Genomic DNA, 20,599 nt, shown 5'->3' with positions numbered 1-20,599 from the left:
ACATAAACGCGAGACGTGGCAAACTGTTTGCTGCACTCTAGTGGACAAGGAAGAGTGAGCAAACAAAATCCCAGGCTGGTACTTCACATCAGATGCAAAATACATTTACATCCGCACAGGTCTGACATACCTCTGTTTATGTATTTTATTTGCTTTCACTCATTTTAACTAAGGGGTAAATTGTCGATTTTAGAGACCTCGCAAATGCAACATTTTTCTACTTGAAAATGCCTTCTGTTGGTTACTAACTTTTGCAGTTAGATGATACTTACTGCTTCTTTATGGTTTTTTTTTTTTAAATAAAAGGCCAAATTGCTTTTACTCCTGTTGCACAATGCAGCCTTACATTGCTTAACAATAACTGTGAAGAAGTTAACTTGTTGCGTAATGTTATAACAAAACTTCTACCATTTTCTTTCACTCCGTGACGACAAACGCAAGCGGCATGCGTGGTAGATAAAAATGGGCTGAGCAGAGTGCCTTCCTGCAAAGAAGATCCAGGAAACAGCCGCCTCCAACTCCAGCATCAAGTTAACCAACCAGAGGGCAACTGACGCCGGAAACAGATCTATTCGCCTTTCAAAGTAAAGGCTCCGTGACTCAGTCTGGCATTTAACAATTGCATTTAAAGAGCGTCAAAAGTGTCACGTTTATAATAAAAATGGCTTGTATACTAGCGTCACTACTGAGAAATACTGTCCAACAGGTAAAACTCAGACAATAATGGGGATAATTTAATTGTTCGCTGATAGATGCTAAAACGTTGACGTTTTGAGTTTTATTTTTGAAGACGTAACGGAAGTGCGCGTCAGTGCTCGAGCCAGCTTGACGCTGGTCCGTTAACTTCTGTGCGGTCAGCTAACCGAAGCATGAGGTCTGTGTATTGTCCATTTTAGGTCAGTAACAATATACCAAAAAAAAAAAGAAATGTTAGAAATGTGACAGTAAGGTCGATATTGCCGTATTAATTTAACTCCGGTTTGGCTGGAACGAAAACACGAGCGAACAGCGGAGGGGAGGAGAAAAAAAAATCCTCTCCGTGCGGTTTTTCGCCGCTAGCCTCCAGTGTGACGGCTTAGCCACGATGATGTGATTGTAAATAACTGCCGTCGGTGGGGGAAAGTTATAATTGATATCGTTACAGCTGAATGGCTTCGGCACCTGTCTTGTCTTATTTATGCTCTTGTGTCGATAGCTGTTTGAGTTCCGCGTCGGGAGGAACCGCTACATTCCGTTGACTGCGTCCACAGCCCATCCGAGAAGAAGAAGAAGAAGAACACCCCCCTCCCAAAAAAGATGTCTTTCTTCAATTTTCGGAAGATATTCAAGTTGGGGCCGGATAAAAGGAAGAAACAGTACGAGCACGTACACAGGGACGTGAACCCAGAGGAGATCTGGGACATCGTAGGGGAGCTGGGAGATGGCGCTTTTGGGAAAGTGTACAAGGTAAGTTGACGTGTTACGTTACATCCGCCTTGTTGTAGTTTTCTCGCCCGTTTGTGAAGTAACTCCCCGCAGTTGAAGTTAGGTTGTATGAACCATTGCCAGGGCCACAGCCTTTTTAAGCCAAGGGCCTCGGTAACTTAAAAAAAAATTAAAAAGAAAGAAAAAGATCCCTGTGCTGTTTCAGGCTCTGTAACGAAGCGTCAATAAGGAGCCAGGAGCAGGCGCGTCGAGGAAGTGTGTCACCTCCAATTAGTTATTAATCTGTTCCGAGACATTTCTGAGTCCTGATTCACTTCCAGCGGGAGTCCCAAAACAAAAACGAGATGAATATTCAAGGCGTGGTGTTTGTTGCCATGGAATAAACTTGACCTCAAAATGTCAAAGTGAAATGTGACTGCTGAACGATCACAAAAGGCAAGAGGTAAAAGACAACAGAGCAGGGTCAAGATGAAGTCACTCCCAGTGGAAGCAGACAGGCCATAACAAAAGGGTTTTATTAGTTAAAAGTTAAGTTTAGCTCCACCAAAGTCTGCCATTGAACAGTTTATGGTTTTGTGTCTGCCACTTTGTTATGTTTATTAAATCACCTAACTTTCTACCTTTTATGTTGTGTGTTTTTTTTTTTTTAGGGCTAAGATAAAACTACGTCTAGGCCAGGGTTATTGTTTTGATTCTGTTAAATGAGCCTGAGTCCGATCATATGTATCCTCTGCAAGAACACGCAACAGGAAAAGTTTACTTTCTTTGTTTGTGTGAGAACCTGTGAGGGTAGCTTTTTACTTTTTCCCCCTTGTGACGCCACATCATACCCAAGTGTTGTACTCGCCCTAAACGTAACCAAATTTCAACACTTATATGGCTTTAAAGTAAATGCTCCTTGCACCCTCAACCTAATTTCTCACTATTAGTTAAGCTTTTGCCCTTACCCACTGATCTCAGCCCAATCCTAACCACAATCTAACCAGATGAGTAGATTACAGTAATATAGATTACTTTAAATCATCAATGAAGTATGAGGACACTCATAGCAAACTTAACTTTCATTCTTAGTCTGTTTCTGACAGCACAAACTTGGATCTATTTAAAGCAACATTTAGGCCCGTTTAGCAAAAACAGAGACCATGCTTTTTTTTTTTTTTTTTTTTTTTTAAAAAGCTTGTAAAAAGGCATTGCTTTAGCTTTCCTCAATTTTTGTTTTTAAATAAAACTCTGCTTTTCATAGATTTATCCCAGCTCGTTTTGTTTTTGTTTGAGGACATCTAAGGATGTCTCAGGGCCAGCGTGTATTCTGGTCAGAAGGATGAACGGTGGTAACGCATCCTGTTGGAAAAGGGCTTCAAAGGAGTGAAACGTGTGACTATTTTTAGGATTTGGAGAACTCGGCTTCCATTCATTTTTCATGAAGTCCCATGTCATCACGCAATGAACTAGTTCGCGTTGACTTCGACGTCAAACGGCCTCTCCCTGTTTGTGCTGCTCGTGCAGTCCCTTCCTGCCTGGAGCTCTTGTGATCAAATAATATAATGGTCCATTTAAATCTTCATTTGCCTGTGTTTGTTTCCCAGTCTGGTTGGCCGGTTGTCTAACTGTCAGGGAATCGTGGGGTTTCAGTTTTGCTGTTTAATCTGCAGCACAGACTGTACCTGCCACGATGTTGATCCTTATCCACGTATTTAGGAGTGACAGGAAGATGCTTTTATTAGGTCGACGCAGCTATTTCACAAGCATTCGATGGGTGCTGCCTTTAGCTGTGGTGGAAATGGTTGGCTGCCAAGTGTGAATCAGCTGATTTAAGTGAGTAACAGTGGCAGAGAAAAGCCTCCTTTACATGCCTGGAGAATAGGTTGTACTGTACTTTAAAAAGTGAAGAGGTGTGCCGTTTTTACAAACTACAATTTATTACTTGCATAAAAATGTATTCACAGTGAGTAATTTCACATGTGCATATCAGGGTCCCTGTACTGAAATATTTAAAAGTGGAGTGGTTAAAAAAAATGTCACTATCCTATATTTACTCATTTAAATCATTCAAAACAGTTACTGACAGTGCGTTAAATTGCCTTCAAATATAAGGCGTCTTACACCCTTCACTGACTCTTAATGCGTTTGATTTAAAATGCAGTTTTTATGCTGACCCCAGAGAATAGGATTCTCAAATGAAATGATGCACTGCGTTGTGAAGTTACCAACGAGTCTGCGTGTGTATTAGAGATGTCCCACAGACGTCAGGCGGGATGAAAGAGAAAAGAGACGGAAAAGCGTCGTAGGTCAGCGTGTATAAATATAGGCTCTGACACAGCAGTAGGTGTGAGCACTCCCTTTCTTTTTCTTTTTCTTTTTTTTTAGTTGACTCCCTGACATTTTGTCCATCCATAAACATCAAGTTCTTGACTTCCCTGTATATTTAACACAATAAAAAAGAACAAACTGTAAAAACGAGAAGAGGAAGTTGAACGAGCTTTGCTAAATCAGTTCTTGATTGTCTCGCTCAGGCGGCTGAGAGGTTTGTTTTTGATTATTTGATTCAGATCATGCTTATTTTTAGAGAAATCTTTATCCAGATGTATAATTTCATTATTGTCAGACCTATTATTTATAGATTTGAGGTCCACAAGGAGCTTGTTAGTTGTGCAAGACAAAACATCACCCAGTATTGATTTCCTAACTCTTTTGTTTTTTTGTTAATGTTGGGTAATAAATATAAATCTTGATTAAGCTTACTTGGTCTAAGCCAGGGTTGTTGTTGTTGTGTAGCCCAGCAAACAATTGCAGGAATATATCAGTCGACATATCCCTTTAGTGCAGTGCTCAGTGTTTTGTCTCTTTCTTGTCTTTATACATTTTCAGTCTGAACTCCGTATTTTACTGTTGTATTTTGGTTTGCAGGCCCAGAACAAGCTAAATGGGACCCTCGCAGCTGCTAAGGTCATTGACACAAAGACGGAAGATGAACTGGAGGATTACATGGTGGAGATTGACATTCTGGCCTCCTGCAACCATCATCACATTGTCAAGCTGCTGGATGCTTTCTATTTCGAAGGCAAACTTTGGGTAAGTGGCGAAGCGCCCGGCGAAGAAAATTATGTGTTTGACTCCTCGATCGTTGTTGTAGTTAACATTTTGACCATAAAAGGATTTCCTGTAAAACGTTATTTTGGCTCCGGCGTCCTAATGCAGCTGTTTTATTGCGAGCTGAGAGTCTGGGATTAATACATGGTCTCATTCTGAGAGCACTAAGAGGCCCCAGAGCAATTACATCCTGTCAGGTGGTGTCATGTGACCGCCCCTTGTGGACTGGCCACAACTATAGGAAGATAATGGAGCGGTTTTGGTGGCTGGAGAAAGTGCCTGTGAATAATTCATGGCTGAATGCAGGTCATATGTCTGGCCTCTGTCCTTAAGCAGCATGATGATAAATGGATAACTGCCTCTGCTTTGCATCTGGATCACTTATTTTATTGTTGTTTGTTTGCTTTTTACATTAAAAAAAGTGTATGTTGGGTACATTTTGGAAAAACAGACACTTTTTTTTTTACTGTGCCTATAAATGAGATTATTATGACTTAAAAGTTATTATTAGCTCAGTTGGGAAACTTGAATAACCTGTTCTGCTTAAAGCGATTAAGCTCCATAGCAGAACATGGTCAATTGTTTTGTCTTTCTCTTTGTTTGAGTTCTTAAACCAACGGTGATCCTTGATCTAAGCTTGGATTCATATTTAAACCATTTTATTTAAAAAGTAAAGCCAATAAAAACAACTGGCAGCTGTTAATTAGCTACTACAGCTGAAGCTTGAAGTGGTTTTATTTTACATATTAACATGAAAAAGTGTGTGTAATACACTGCTCTTCATGTTATCAGGTGAATTATTAAGAATATTCTTGTATTGTGAATAAGTGAGCATTTAGTCCATCCTTTTATTTCACTCACCCAGTTTATGCGTGTCAAACTTTCTGTACCATGTTAAAGAAAACAAATCTGTTACAAATCCTGCCACCACTCTTGTCCGGTTAACACTGCTTTAAGTTTCAGTAAAACGGGTCAGAAACGATCAAATTCAGACAAGAAACGGGTTTGATTTGTAAAATTTATAATCCAAAGGAAGCTGACAGTTTTCCAGAGACTGTATGGGTCACTGCTACACCTAACATTCTTTTAGTGGCCTTTTTAACAACATAAAAAACAGCTGCAGCACTGTAAAACACATTTAGTCTTGTGCACATTTCATGCAGCAAGTTGCTGTGTTGTTATTGTTAACACTTGTAAAACATGTGCCCCAAAAATAAAGATCCTTAAGCAGGATCTCTGCGTACAAAACACAGTTTTGGAGCTCGCAAGAACCATAATGCTTAAGTAAATTGAATTGCCTGAAATTTATTGCGTCGTGTTGTATTTTCATAAAAGCAAAACAATAAAAATTCTGCAACCTTAATAGACTTGACAATAGCCCTTGTTTATCATTGTTAAGGATTATCATAACTGCCTCTAGTTTGTACTAAGTACATTTCCTGATGTTTTAATTTGACGCATTAGGTCATATTAAAATGAAAATCATGTCTGTAGGCGATGCTGACAATGGGTGTTTAGTGTCCGATCGACTGGCTCCTTGGAATGCATTTCGATCAATAACAAAGACTGGGATTTCTTGTCTTTCTAGTGAAGGCTGCCTGCTTACTTTGGGTAGCGCAGGTTTTTAGTTTAAGGAGATTATTTCAAATTAAAGCCTTATTGCAGCAGGGTTAAATGTGATTCCACGTTTATTTTTCAGATTCTGATTGAGTTCTGCGCCGGCGGTGCGGTCGATGCCATCATGCTGGGTAAGTCCCCGGCGTACTGAAGGAAAGAGAAAAGCTCCATGATATTTTAGGCGCCTTTCTTCGCTCCGTTCCGAGGTGCCAACTTTTTCTATTCCATCCCGAAGCCTCCACAGTGGGAATTTTTTTTTTTTTTTTTCCTCTTTCGTCAGTTTGCTAGGCCGTTGTAACGATGTAATTATTGCAGCTCAGGTTTCAAGGGGTGGCTATTCCAGTCATACGGCCTGCGCTTCCTGTGTCGCTTTTGCGCCTGAAGAGGAGACTCACCTCTTTTATTTTTATTGTGAGCAAATGTGGCGATTAATTTACTAAAGTATTGGATGAGTGTGCATTGTTCTCAGTGGGCTGATTCAGCTATTTTTATTCAGCAACATTCAATAATGTAGAAGGGAAGTTTGTCCTCCAGGTGCTACTGTATGTCACTGACAAATGACATCAAAGGCTAATATGTCCAACAGTTTACTGTATGCATGTTCTTCTTCAGAACTGGAGAGACCACTGACTGAACCTCAGATCCGAGTGGTGTGTAAGCAGACGTTGGAGGCCTTGGTTTACCTCCACGAGAATAAGGTCATCCACAGAGACCTGAAAGCTGGAAACATCCTCCTCTCCTTGGATGGAGATGTAAAACTAGGTAAAAAAAACAACAAAAAGTCTCACCTTTTGCAGTGGTTTTCTTTGCTATTTTAATCTGCGAATACTGTAAGACGCTGAGCTTACGCATGAAACAGCTACACGGAGTCAGTCGTGTTGCATACATTTGAAAAGGTTACTAAACAAACAGAAGTGATGCGCTTTCTATACTGTCATTTTTAGACACCACTTATGCACTGTAGTTTGTGATGCATCAGATGGGTTACATAACTTTCGGCAAGTAAACTATTCACGTCGCTGCTGTGGTCTCCGTAGCTGTTTTCTCCCTGGTGATTCATGTTCCGTAGGCAGAGGGTCATGCCGCAGCCTGGCAAACAATAATTATCAAGCTAGTCATTGGGGACTTGATGGATCTTTTTATTCCTCTAACATATATATTGTAAGTAGTGCAAGGAAGAGATTGCAGGCTGAATTACTGCAGCTGCTCAGTTAACTGATGGTTTGTGATGGACCCTGGAAGCTTTAAGTATTGATATTTCATGTATGCATAACTCACATCTGTTATAAAACTTGAGCTTAATTTGATGGTGAAACAAATTATTATTCGTTTTTTACTTTCAGCCGACTTCGGGGTGTCTGCTAAAAATACCAACTCCTTACAGAGAAGAGATTCTTTCATTGGCACTCCATACTGGTGAGTCACATGACTTAAATATACATGCTGCTATTTCTATCTGGTAATTGTTTTAGCATCTTCTGCAGCCGGAATGAATGTGAGGTATTTGAAAAGGCTACATTCAGATAATTAGATGCACTTGAGTATTGAGTGGACTCTGCTTTTAACACATACTGAGATACGGTCACGTAATATTGGCTTATCGGCTTCGTTCCTCTTTAAAAAAGTAAGAAAGGTTGGCCCTTTCAGAAACGGGAAGCTTATTCTAAAATTGCCTTCACTTGCACATGAATAGCTGTTTTAAATGCTGTTGCGAACCATCATGGAACTGTGTTTTTGCAGGATGGCACCGGAGGTGGTGATGTGCGAAACGTCCAAAGACCGCCCATACGACTACAAGGCCGACATTTGGTCCCTCGGGGTCACTCTCATCGAGCTGGCACAGATTGAGCCGCCCAACCACGAGATGAATCCCATGAGGGTGTTACTGAAAATAGCCAAGTCCGAGCCGCCCACGCTGATGCACCCCTCTCGCTGGTAAGATGGTGTGCCTGTGATAACAAAAGAGGCGGCAGTAGAACGATTGTGGATCTCAGATAAAGATGTGTTAAGTGTTTAACCTGGAACTGTGAGATATGAAGTGTTATTGTTTAACTGAACAGTCATTAATGTGAGTCCATAAAGCCAAAACTAGGTAGTGTTTCTGTTTTATGACTGACAGGTAATTCTTGAATGTTTTATTTTTAATTATTTATTTTCTTGGAAGGTCTCCAGAGTTCATTGACTTTTTGAGGAGAGCTCTGGACAAGAATGTGGACAATAGGTGGAGTGCAGTCCAGCTTCTGCAGGTGAGCCGCTCTTCTTTATTTATCAGTGTAACCATATCAACAGTTTACATTGTTGCTAAGTAGTATATTCAGTCTGTTTAAAAAATCTATTTGACTTTCTTTTGTTTTGCCTTTTGCTATAAAACTTATTTCACACATAGAAAAAATACATTGTGATGACTTTATGTTCCTTTTGTGTACGTAGCATCCTTTTGTCACCAGTGTAACTGATAGCAGACCTGTCAGAGAGCTTATAGCTGAGGCCAAAGCAGAAGTCACAGAGGAGCTTGAAGATAGCAAAGAGGAAGAGGAGGAGGATGAACCTGACACACCTGTGGTGGGTATTTTTAGTGTATACAGCAAGGATTATGGGGCTTAGACCTCGGTTGTTGTGGGTACATTCATTAACAGATGGGTGCAGAGGAACTTTGACAGTCTCAATCATTATCCAATAAGAAAGTACCGTTTTTGTTTTTTTCTAACTTCAGGCAGCTCCTGGGCACAAACGAGCCCCATCAGATGTCAGTGTGGCCAGCTCAGAGGATGACAAAGTCCCAGCGACTCCCTCCAACCTGGAGTCTGTTACAGAAAAGACAGAAGCTGAGCCTGTTGAGGACCGGACCAGTGATAAGCTCTCTGATGAGGGACTTGGAACAAGCGAAACGGATAAGAACGAAGAGGAGAAACTCAATGAGGTGTCTGATGCCAGTAATGAAGATCTGGCCTCTGGACTAATGGAGACCAGCAACGATTTTACCTCACAAGACTCTTCCGGTGCTAAACCGGAAGGAGCTGAAAGTGAAGCCGTTTCTGCTGAGCCTGTAGTGTCAGAAACTAAAGAAGCTGTGGATTCAGGCGATTCTCAAGAACCTGACGCAGGTGGTAAAGAAACAGAGGGAGAACAGAAGGAGGCAGAAGAAAAGGAAACGGAGGTGGAAACGACCCAAGTAACAGAAGAACAAAAAGAGCCAGAAGCGGTTAAAGCAGAAGAAAAAAGTGCAGAAGAATCTGTAGAAGACAAGCCTGAGGAGGCACCAGCACAAACAGAAACTAGAGCACAGGAAGTTGCACAGGCTAAAGAAGTATGTGAAGAATCAAAAGAGGTGGTATCAACACATGAAGTGGCAGAGGACAGAGTAGAAGACAATGTCACAGCTACAAATTTAGACACAGAGAATTTAGATTCAAATTTATTGGACATAAATAGAAATGAAGGCACAGACACCAAGATCAGCGTGGAAGAGTCCTCCGCTGAAGTAGAAGTAGAAAACAAGACCACAGAAAGTCAGTCAGAGGAGAAACCGAAGGGTGAGACCTCTGAAGAGGCAGAGCAGCCTCCACAAGAGAATCAGACAGGGAAGGAGAGTGAACTGCAAGAACAAACACCAAATGAGTCCAACGTAGTCAACGATGAGGTCAAAGATGTGTCTAATGTTTCTGACCAAACAGTTGCCTCTGTAAAGGAAGATGGGGAGAAAGCAGCTCAAGCCAATGAAATCACGTCCCAAGATGCCATTTCTGTTCAAGAGAGTGAAGCTGATTCCGAAACCAAGCCGGAGCACGGAAGCCCCGCTCTGGTCAAGTCAGATGTGGAGAAAGACTCGGACTCTGGAAGCAGCTCCGCTGCTGATAGCAACAGCCTTGACCTCAATCTGTCCATCTCCAGCTTCCTGTCCAAGGGCAAAGAAGGCGGCTCCATCTCTTTGCAGGTAAAACCATCTGCGTCAGACTTTCTGTCACTCCGTTATCAACGCTGGCTTGATCATTTTTCTAAAGCATCGCTGGTGTTTTGGTAGGAGTCTAAACGTCAGAAGAAGACCCTGAAGCAGACACGCAAGTTTATGGTAGACGGCGTGGAGGTCAGCGTGACGACGTCAAAGATAGTGACGGACAACAACACCAAGAGTGAGGAGATGAGGTTTCTGAGGTACGGCTGCGTCAGTCTGCCTGCCACGCTGTTTAAATATGGAACATGACCTATTTAACACGCCTACCTTAAATAGTTTTTGCTCGTTATACAACTCCCACAGCTTTTTACAAATGCCAGATGGGTTAACTGCCATTATCGAATCTGTGTTACATGTTGTCATCTCCAGTGGTTCCTTTTAAAGGCGTACGCTGTGATTCTCTGTTTTTACAAGTGATGTCTTACAATTTTCTGTTTGATTCTTGGCCTGATGTCAGTACCGTACAAGGTGATCCGAAAAGATTCAAACTAGAAAAATAAATGAAGAATAGGAGTAGCACTGCATGCAATTTTGTCAACACAGTTGCTGTTCTTATAATTATTTTCTTTTCTTTTTAGGCGTCAGGAGTTGAGAGAGCTGCGCCTTCTTCAAAAAGAGGAGCACAGGGCCCAGCAGCAGCTGAGCAACAAGCTGCAGCAGCAGAGAGAGCAGATCTACCGGCGCTTTGAACAGGAAACTACTGTGAGTCACTATGTTTGAACATTTGTGGTGTGATGGCGTTCTTTTATTTCCCTCTTTTCTTGTTCTTCAGTTTTGGAGCTACTTCATCTCTGAACTGGTTTAACATGAAACGTGTAGCTCGGCAGGCGTTCTGTATCATTTAGCATTTCTAGTGTGAAATAAGTTTCTTTGAAAACTTGTTTATATCAGCACCAATAATTAGAGAATTCCATGTTACATAAACCCAAAAACTTTTCGTCTAAACTCTGCTGCTCTGTACACCAACAGCGATTTTGCATCTCCTGATTCTACAGGCAAAGAAACGTCAGTACGACCAAGAAGTGGAGAATCTTGAGAAGAAGCAGAAACAGACGATCGAGCGGCTGGAACAGGATCACACCAGCCGGCTCCGAGATGAAGCCAAACGCATCAAAGCGGATCAAGACAAAGAACTGTCCAAGTTCCAAAACATGCTGAAGAGCAGGAAGAAGGAGGTACGGTGCTGCATGGCCATGTCTGAGTGCGGGAGCTGGCTAGTTGTTGTTTTTTTGGGGGGTTTTGCATGTCAGAGCTGTAAAACAGTGCATGTGTTCACCAACTTAACTGTGGCTTAATTTGTTTTGTCATACTAATCCTTTGTGAGCATTGTGCCCTGCTGTTCAGCCTTGTAGCTAACCACGGCTGCAGACTGACTGAGATGTGTTGTGATCCATTTTGTTGAGTCCATTATTTATCTTTTCAAAGCTTCTGCTTCTCCTCCTTCTGGGTGCGTCCTGAGAAATATTTTGCTACTAGAGTTTTTTTTTTGTTGTTTGTTTGTTGTGTTTTAGTAAAAATTCATTTTCTGGCTGAGCAACTTACATTTCTGCTTCTTTTAATCAGCATCTTCTGTCTGTTTTTCTGCTCTTGAACAACCATTTGATGCTTTGCCGGGTGCTTTAGATTGCTTTTATAGTCTAGATTTCATGTATGCAGCTTTTTCCTTTAGGCTAATGTTGACATATGTTTGCTGTGTATTGCAGTTACTTGCTGGGTGTTGTGGTGAATCTCTTTTAGATTTTTGGGCTACTTATTTATTTAATATTTGCAGTATAACAGAAAATATCCTCACTTTTTAAAATTGGAAAAAAAAAAAGTCTGATCTTTGTTTTTGTTTGTTTTTTTTTCATTCTTGAGATACAAACTCTGAGCATTTTTCTATTTATCATTGTGTTTGTGAGTCTGATTTTTGTCTTTAAACTACCTTTTATTGTTGAAAATGTACTCAAGCTGTTCATCGAACTAACCATGTCTTTTGTCTCATGAGTGTGTGAGTTTGCTTTGGTCGTAGGGTGGCCAACTTGGTCTGATTTCTCTGATGAGGTGTTGGGTTCCTTTGGGTGAAACTTTACGAGCCTTGCTTCAGAGTAACTGAAATGGAAAAGTCTCAGGTGGATCTGAAATAAATATGAGATTTAAGATAAATTAATAGGCCCCATTTGGGGGAATTTCTTTTTCATACATGAGTCAAAAAGTCCCAAAAAGTTTTAGGGAAATTATACTTTGCTCTCACTTTTTTTTGCTCCTGTGTTTAAACTTTATAGGATGAAGCAATTAATAAAGGAGACAATCAGGAAGTTATTCTGTAGTAAAAAGTTAGTTGCAGCACAGCTCGTTGTTTTTCTCCACGCAGTAAGCCCTGTGTGTGTTTGTTTATTGGGTGAAAACTTTCAGCGTTGTCCAGATCAGAAATCATTTTTAAACGTTCCACCTCAGTTACTCTGCTTATTTTTTAAATTCAAGAGTCAAAATAATCAAGGTATTCGGTGGCTGCGGGACCTAATTGAACGCAACATGGCGAAGCTGTTTCTGAAGCTAACACCTTCCGGCATGCATCCATGGCTCTAACCCGAGCAGTTCAAGCTGAGAGCCACTGTGCGCTCCTTTAAACACTAAAGAATCATTCGAAAGGGGGGAAATCCGAAGGAAACAAGCATGCTGAGGTTGAAACCTTGTGGTGATCGGATGCTGAGTCTCCGTGCATGTCTCCTGTCCTCAACTAGTTTCTGCATACTTGCACACTGTAGGCCATTCAGGAAGTTGGACAGTCCCCCAAACACATGAGAACAGAGCTCATGAAACGCTTAAAAGAGGACCTGTCGCTCCTTAAGACTGCAGAGGTAAAGCATGAAAACGTGACTTTGTTACTTTTCTTTTTTTTTTTCTTTCCCTCTGACCTTTTTCATATAAAGATTAGCTTTCTGCTTTCTCTCCATTTGTCTACCTACTGAGTTGTACTCACTGTCTCAGTACAACTAGATTATTCTGATTTTACCATAATTGTTACTCACTTTGATGTGGACAAAATGAATGGCACTAAATAGAATAGTTTGGTGAAATTAACAGAATAATGTCATTATTTGTTAGCTTTATTAAGTAAGGTTATATGAATAGATTTTCCACTGAGCTTCCGAAGGACAATACCTGCTGCTTTAAACTTAAATAAATATATATTTTTTGCAGTCACAGGTTATAGTTTATAGGTGGTGTTGCCTCCGAACTACATTATAGACATGTCCCTCATATACTGTTCACTTATATATCTGAACAGGATACACACACAGCAGTGAAATGTAACATTTTACAGGCTCACAGTGGCATCATCGTTGATGACGTCGGTTTAATGTTTCACATCTTTCTTCAGATGTAAATATTTACAGTTTTTCTTTGTGATAATAAACAACTTAAGGCTTCATTTTATTCAGTTTTGAAAATGGGATTACTGGGGGAAAATAATTTTTAGTTTCGGCATGTTTTTGGTCTCGTAATGACAGGACAAAACAAGAAATACTATTTATAGTGTTGCGTGAACACTCCTTTCTGTCCATCCGTCTTAAGCTTTACTGATGTCACTTTGTATTAGAGCTGTCAGTGAAGTGATGGAGAGGAAGTAGACCTCAGGGAACATTTAAAGGGGAAATGCAGAAAACTTTTATTCCATGTCTTAAAAACATCTTTCCAAACTTTGTCTTTTTAGAATAAGTCTTGAATTATGTTGACGATGTCCCTTTTTTTTTTTTTAATTAAGTGTTTCGTCTAAAGCCTGGAGGAAAAAAACAACATTTTTGCACACTGGTTTCAGATGAAACGTTAGAACTATGATCTGTTTTCGAGCATGTGATATTAACTAATTATTTGGCTTCCTCCTAACATCTGGACAGAGCAGAGCTGTGCGCTTTGAACTCACTAATTGACCCAAAGTGGAGAGCCCACGTCCTTGTGTAACACAGAAAACCCTGGTGTGAGTGCTGTTGTTTTTGTTTTGGGTGTGTGCGTGTGAGAGTTCCTCAGTCTGCTGTGTGACCCTGATCAGGGCGAGTCCGCTGTGTGCTCTCCTCCGCAGGCAGTGGCCCAGGTTATGATACAGTCTTTTCAGTTGTCCTCATGCGCACTCTTCAACGCTCAGATGCAGGATGTAAGTGGCCCCTCCCCCCCTCCCGCCCCGTTTCTCTCCGTCTCCGGCCCATACTTAGATGTGTGTGAAGTGAAGTGACAGGATCGTTTGTGATGGCTCACTTTTACTTTAAGAACTACACATGTAAGCATGGGCGGCGTTGGACTTTTTTTTTTTTTTTTCTCTCTCTGTATTATTTGAGTGTTGTTCTGAATGTACTCGTGGAGTGATTCTTTCTTCTCCTGCTCAGTATATTTCCTCCACAAATCCACAAACGTTGTCGTACATCGAGTCTGCGTATTTTGTGTGGCATTGTTCACATAAAACTGGCCTGAGTTGGTAGTGTACATATTTACCCTTTCTGTCTGGGATTATGTTTGTGCCCTAAGGTCTAAATGTAACCAGACTGCCCCACAGGACGCCTGAGACTCACTTATATTGTAAATAAAATCAGTGGGATGGCTTTTTTAAACTTGCTGTAGTGGATTTTACTAAAATAACAGAAAACATGTCAGTAAAAATGACATAAATGAGCATTCTGCTCATTTAAATACAGTATTTGAAATTGTTTTGAAGAACTGAACAATATGAGGTGCTGAAAGAAGAACTGTACAATCCAGCTAATAAAATAGTGGTTCATCTTGCTCTGACATTTAGCTCTACTGTGTAATTATTTCTTTTTATACATTATAATTATTAGATCTGTAACCTAGGATTATAGTTCTCTATAAAAGTTTCTGTTAAAAAAATATTAATGAAAAATTTTTAGGACTTGTTTTATAATTTGAAGGCGTGGCGTGCTCATAAATTACAGATAGACTGAATCCTCAGATGCTTCAGTTTAATTTTGCAGTGTGAGACGGTGTTTATTGTTTAGGTTCTGTATTGTTACACACCTGGCAATTAGTTGCACAACATTTGGGCATGGCTCTGAGCAATTTAGATGCCGTTGTAAATGTTGTCTAAACATAAAAGTGAGTGAATCTTCACTAACGTTTCCCTCTGTCATCACTTTTGACTGTGGATCATTGTCATCCATAATCTCTGCGTGTCTGTTATTCTGCGTCCAAATGATGATGAAACCCTGGTGCTCTGTGTTGTGCTGAGTTTGAAGTGGATATGTTTGGGTTTTTTTTCTATTGTTTTAAATCCAGGCAGTTTTCATATACAGTCTTGTCATGTTTCCTCTTTTGCCCTCTTTGCTGTCCCTCCTTCTGATCTCTAATGCTTCATCGTGCTGCTGCTCACTGCTCGCCCTCTCTCTCTCTCTCTCTCTGTGGCTCCGTAGGAGCAGGAGTTCCTACAGAAACAGCAACAAGAGCTGGACGGAGCGCTGAAGAAAATCATCCAGCAGCATAAACTGGAGATAGCCACCATTGAGAGAGACTGCCTCAACCACAAACAGCAGTTAATGAGAGGTACGAGACGGAGGCTGGGCAGATAAAGGCCAGTCACGCAGCTCGTACAAGCTAATAAGACATGAAGAGTCCGCCGCTGAGTCACATTGTCTTCACACTTCACCTCGTTTGTCAGTTCAAACTGAGCTGAGGTACCAGTAATCCTGGCAACAAGGCAGCTTTCCAGCTGCCATAAAGGATAAACATTTGATCCACGTGGGCTTTAAGTATTAGCAGGGAAATAAATAGGCTTGTGATTATTTGTCAGTTGAGGAGAGGTGTATGTTAGTATAGCTACCAAGTGGATAATTACAGAGAACGTCACGCAGACAAGTGTTGTTTTGAGAAACCTGTCCCAACTTGCTGACAGCCGCTTTTGTTCTCCTTCCTCCACACGTCCCCGGCTATTATGCAAATTCATAGGCTCACGTCATGTTTTTCGTTTGCAGCCCGGGAGGCAGCGATGTGGGAGCTAGAGGAGCGCCACCTGCAGGAGAAGCACCAGCTGCTGAAGCAGCAGCTGAAAGACCAGTACTTCATGCAGAGACATCAGCTGTTAAAGCGGCACGAGAAAGTAGGAGAGCAGAGACAAACACGCGCGGAGTCAATTATGCTCTTAATTGATAACCTAACCCTGGACCACACAACTCTGTGTGTGTGTGTTTGTTTTCCAGGAAATGGAGCAGATGCAGCGCTACAACCAGCGTTTGATAGAGGAGCTGAAGAACAAACAAACTCAGGAGAGGGTCCGCCTGCCCAAGATCCAACGCAGCGACGCCAAGACTCGCATGGCCATGTTTAAGAAGAGCCTCCGCATCACCGCCACGGCGGCCATCACTCCGGATCAGGAGAGGGAACGGATAAAACAGGTGCAGGCACTAATCCTTCATTGTTTCTCCTGGACAGGAAGTGATGAATCGCATTGTTCTGGCTCACAGTCACGCCTAGGATTTAGCCTGTGCAAATAGTTCTTTTAGTAAATCTACTTTGGCTTGATGTGTGGGCAGTAAGATAAAAAAAACTAACCTCACCAGCTTTATAATCTTCAAAATGTTTCGTATTTCCTGTTTTGTTTTTGTGCAAAACCCATTGGTTATCAGAAGAAATCATCTTAAAAAGCAGAAAAAATGTTCCAATTTCAGCCAGCGGGCTGTTCGTTTTTGTTCTTCATAGCTTGCCTTGTGGCTTAGCGCTGACCTCTGACCGTTCGTGTTTTATCTCCTTGATCTAGTTTGCGTCACAAGAGGACAAGAGGCAGAAGAACGAGAGGCTCCATCAGCACCAGAAACACGAGAACCAGATGAGAGATCTGCAGCTGCAGTGCGACTCGAACATCAGGGAGCTGCAGCAGCTGCAGGTCAGAGCTGGAAATCTGTCGGACGGGTTACAGAAAATTCATCTTGTGTTTATTAAACAGGATTAAAGAAAACCAGAACTTCACATAAAAATGTCAATTCTGTTTGTTTGTTTTTTTAAATAAACCCTCTGGTTTTAAGTCCTATTCAGTAATGACAATGAATGAATGTTCTTTTTTTTATTTTCCCATTTTTTTAACCTTTTCTTGCACTCCTACAATTTATCCATTCATCTGTAATGAGCTTTGGATAAATACAAGACAATGACTTGAAATTAAAGTAGGCGTAGGATTTTATGGTTCGTTATTTTTGGTGACGCTGTTTTCGTACATTTTGTTTCAGAACGAGAAATGCCACCTTTTGGTCGAGCATGAGACCCAGAAGCTGAAGGAGCTGGATGAGGAGCACAGCCAGGAGATAAAGGAGTGGAGAGAAAAGCTTAGACCCAGGAAGAAGGTGAGTTTATTCTTCATTCCCCTCTAAATAAGACTCTCTCGTCCAGATTCCGTCTGGAGACTTGCAGTGGAGTCGTCTCCGTCTGACTCGGTTTGTTTGTTTGTGCTGCACCCTTGAAGGCTCTGGAGGAGGAGTTCACGCGGAAGCTCCAGGAGCAGGAAGTCTTCTTCAAAATGAGCGGCGAATCCGAATGCCTTAACCCCACCACCCAGAGTCGAGTGTCCAAATTCTACCCCATCCCGAACCTGCAGAACTCTGGTTTATAGCCTTGTGTGTCTCAGTTCTACGAGTCTGTCAAACAAGTCTGTGCTCACTGCATCTTCCTGCTAAAACCTTTTTTTTTTTTAATGTTATTGACAAACACGAAAAATGACATTTCTGCTTTTGATTCTGTCGTTGGAGAGCATGATGTGCCTACACACGGTTCCCCTCACTTGATGCGGCTTTCTCAGCTTTCCGGGGAACAGATTTCATGTATTTTGCACTTTTTTGGAGCATGTTGAGATTGGGAGCTGAAGTCAAGTCATGCTCGTCAGATTAACGCAAGCACAGCCTGCAACAGTATGAATAATCTCCAGTGCCTCACGTGTTCCTTTTTAAGCATTTCCGACCCCTTTTTCTTGTGGGTTAATTTTTTTTTTCTTTTTTTGCTGCTTGGCATAAATAAAGAGCCCCCTAAATGTTTTGCACTTAACCGTTTCCGTTCGCGTTCACGAGACGTGGAAAGATTTAAGCATTTCACTCGATTAAATCCATTTCAGAGAATTAGTCTGCCTGCATGTGAAGCCAATACAGATGAAGGAAGGCGACTCAACAGAGGAGTAGCTCTGCGACCGTGTTGTCTTCTGTGCGCCGTGTTCAGTGTCGTCATGAGAGTTGTAAGTGTAAAGACTGTGGGTTCAAACTAAACAGAATGTACTGAGGTGTGTGCTGCGTACATGTGAAGACTCCTTACTAACTGTGCTTTCCAAAAAATGTAACAAAAGTTTATTTATTTGGCACATTTTGTCATTTCCGCCTGATACCATTCGTACTGTTCAGATAAGTATGGAGCTCAACTGTTACGTTGCCTTATTTTTATTTTTTTTTCTTTAAAATCAGCATTGTCGCAAGCAAATGATTTCTTGTAAAGTTTGGATTCTAAAGGATGTAATAGTTTGCTCTGTTTTGAGCTAAAGCAAACCTACGCAGAGGTAAGCTTTACCCTTTTGAACTCCAAACTGACAAACCGTTTCAGCATTTTTGCCGTTTTATTTTACGCATTTTACCCTTTTTCACAAAGATCCCCATATTTTTTTCTTTATTTTTATTTTTTTTACGTCCTTGTTTTGCTTTCCAAGCTTTTATTCGTCATCTAGTAAATCCAGTAATGCTGTAATGGCTTGTCACGGTGAGCTGGAGTCCAGTGCTGTTACTGTATGAACGTCCGTGTTGAAATCGGGGAACGCCCTCGGCTCGTGTTGCTCGTTCATTCTGCCGCCACGAATCAACAGCACATCTTATAGTTTCTGTATACTAACGTCAACATCGACTAGTTTTGTTTTTGTTTTGTTTTTTCACAAATGCTGGATTTTGTTTTTTTTTTTTAAGCTAACGAACACGGTTCAATCCATGTTTTCAAAAGGTATATTTTTTAAATTTAAGTTGCATCATTTTCATTCGTCATTCCACCATCATGAATCATGTTACTCTATGCGTCTTTCGATGTCATATCAAATGTATTTAATGCATCTTTATAATTTTTTTTTTTGTTTGTGTAAATAAAACATTGACTGTTTCTATTTGACTTTTTCTTCGAGTGTTTCGAGGTCAAATAAGTCACCAGACCGTCAAGAGTCACACATCCAAAAATAGATTTATTTTTTGCCTTTCAAATATATTGATCGAAAGCTCGGTCGTGTATATAATTTAATCATTCCAAAACTCAAAAAGGTATACAGAAAATGTATCAAATTCAGTGCTCTTAAACAAAAATATACAATTGAATCAGCCACGTCTCCCTGGTCGTCTGAGTCACCCTCTCCGTCGCACAAACACAATTTGTCTTCTTTTCACCAACAAACCTTTCAAGTAAATCTGAAAATGAACCTTCTTAAAATGACCCTCCCTCTGACTGAGACTGAGTCGAGTTCAAATATGGATGCTTTGTGTTTTTAAGAGTAAAAATATTTTCTTTGTTATGGGATGAATGCATAATGGATACTGAAGTTATATAGTTCTCAATTACAATCTAATCCTCTTATCTTAGCAAATATGTTTTAAAAAAATGAACAGTTAAAAAAAAATGCAATTACAATTAAAAGCGACTGCTACTTATTGCTTTATGATGCATATTTTGTCGAACAAAACTGCCCCTGATAAAGTGAATGTAAGCTTCTAACTAAGCAGGTAAACAATACACACCCACATGTTAACAACTGGAAGTCTGTCACGAAAACACAGGCCGACACCTCGAGAAGAAACACTTTTTTTTTTCAAAGATACAAATGGATTTTTATTTTCTCAAACTAGTTTTCCTTATAAAAAAAAAAAGGCAGAAAAGATAAGGCACATCTGACCTGTTCGGTACAGTTTAACAGGTAACAATCGAAAAGAGTAAAGCTGAAATAAAATCTGACTCCACCCAGTAGTGCACCCTTCAGCCGCCGGTGGCTTGACGACGATGCTTCTTATGAAGGCCCAATTTATTACCTGCAGAGGACGAACAGAACAGTGCAGTATTTATAGTTAGGAATATAAACGTAACACAAAATGTGTTTATTTCTTTGTTGTAACAATACTTCTTGGCAATAAGTCTTATATATTGTTGGAAAACCTGCCCCCCCCCAAATGGTGCCGCATTTACCGTATTTTCTGTACTATAAGGCGCATTTAAAAGCCTTCAATTTTCTCAAAAAATGACAGTGCGCCTCATAAATGTAAGAAGTTGTAATGTTTTAGCACGACTTCGATTAAAATACAAAGCTGCACTGCTTGCAGCATTAAGGCTCGGTTAAAGTCGCGCAGGGCTCCACGCACAGTGCACGGACCTGAGCGAGCGTTGGTGCAGTATTCCCCGAAAAGACTGGGCTGTTTTGTTTCGCTTAATGCGCCTTATAGTCCGGTGTGCTTTTTGTATGACAAAAGTTCGAAAATGGACCGTTCATTGACAGTGCGCCTTATAGTGTGGAAAATACGGTCATGCATTTGTGGT

At 40.8% G+C, this 20,599-nt stretch overlaps 2 protein-coding genes across 9 annotated transcripts in view; one reads left to right on the top strand and one right to left on the bottom strand.

The window, feature by feature from the left end:
• Window positions 1-785: 785 nt before the first annotated feature.
• slka (STE20-like kinase a) lies at window positions 786-19,740 on the top strand. Of its 7 annotated transcripts, none has more exons than XM_017431886.3 (20): window positions 786-896; window positions 1,196-1,446; window positions 4,333-4,497; window positions 6,215-6,263; window positions 6,745-6,894; window positions 7,476-7,548; window positions 7,873-8,067; window positions 8,297-8,378; window positions 8,563-8,694; window positions 8,846-10,066; window positions 10,154-10,284; window positions 10,663-10,786; window positions 11,080-11,259; window positions 12,832-12,924; window positions 15,487-15,616; window positions 16,045-16,169; window positions 16,270-16,464; window positions 16,827-16,952; window positions 17,293-17,406; window positions 17,526-19,740. In XM_017431886.3, the coding sequence occupies exons 2-20, from the start codon at window positions 1,297-1,299 to the stop codon at window positions 17,670-17,672; spliced, it is 3,582 nt and encodes a 1,193-aa protein (XP_017287375.1). In that variant the 5' UTR covers window positions 786-896; window positions 1,196-1,296; the 3' UTR covers window positions 17,673-19,740. The 7 variants fall into 7 exon arrangements, with proteins under 7 accessions (XP_017287375.1, XP_017287390.1, XP_017287382.1 ...); XM_017431901.3 differs by having other exon boundaries at window positions 815-874; XM_017431893.3 differs by lacking the exon at window positions 786-896 and adding an exon at window positions 911-1,095.
• Window positions 19,243-20,599, bottom strand: part of col17a1b (collagen, type XVII, alpha 1b) — a 25,352-nt gene continuing 23,995 nt past the window's right edge. For both annotated transcript variants that reach the window (XM_017431456.3, XM_037973542.1), the window contains one exon: window positions 19,243-20,097. In XM_017431456.3, the coding sequence (XP_017286945.1) occupies window positions 20,045-20,097 (53 nt within the window). In that variant the 3' untranslated portion in view covers window positions 19,243-20,044. The remainder of the gene's footprint in view (window positions 20,098-20,599) is intronic.

This window comes from Kryptolebias marmoratus, linkage group LG22, assembly GCF_001649575.2.
Source record: "Kryptolebias marmoratus isolate JLee-2015 linkage group LG22, ASM164957v2, whole genome shotgun sequence".
Lineage (NCBI taxonomy): Eukaryota > Metazoa > Chordata > Actinopteri > Cyprinodontiformes > Rivulidae > Kryptolebias > Kryptolebias marmoratus.
Note: the sequence above shows the minus strand (reverse complement) of the source record. Positions and strands in the feature narration are given on the sequence as shown.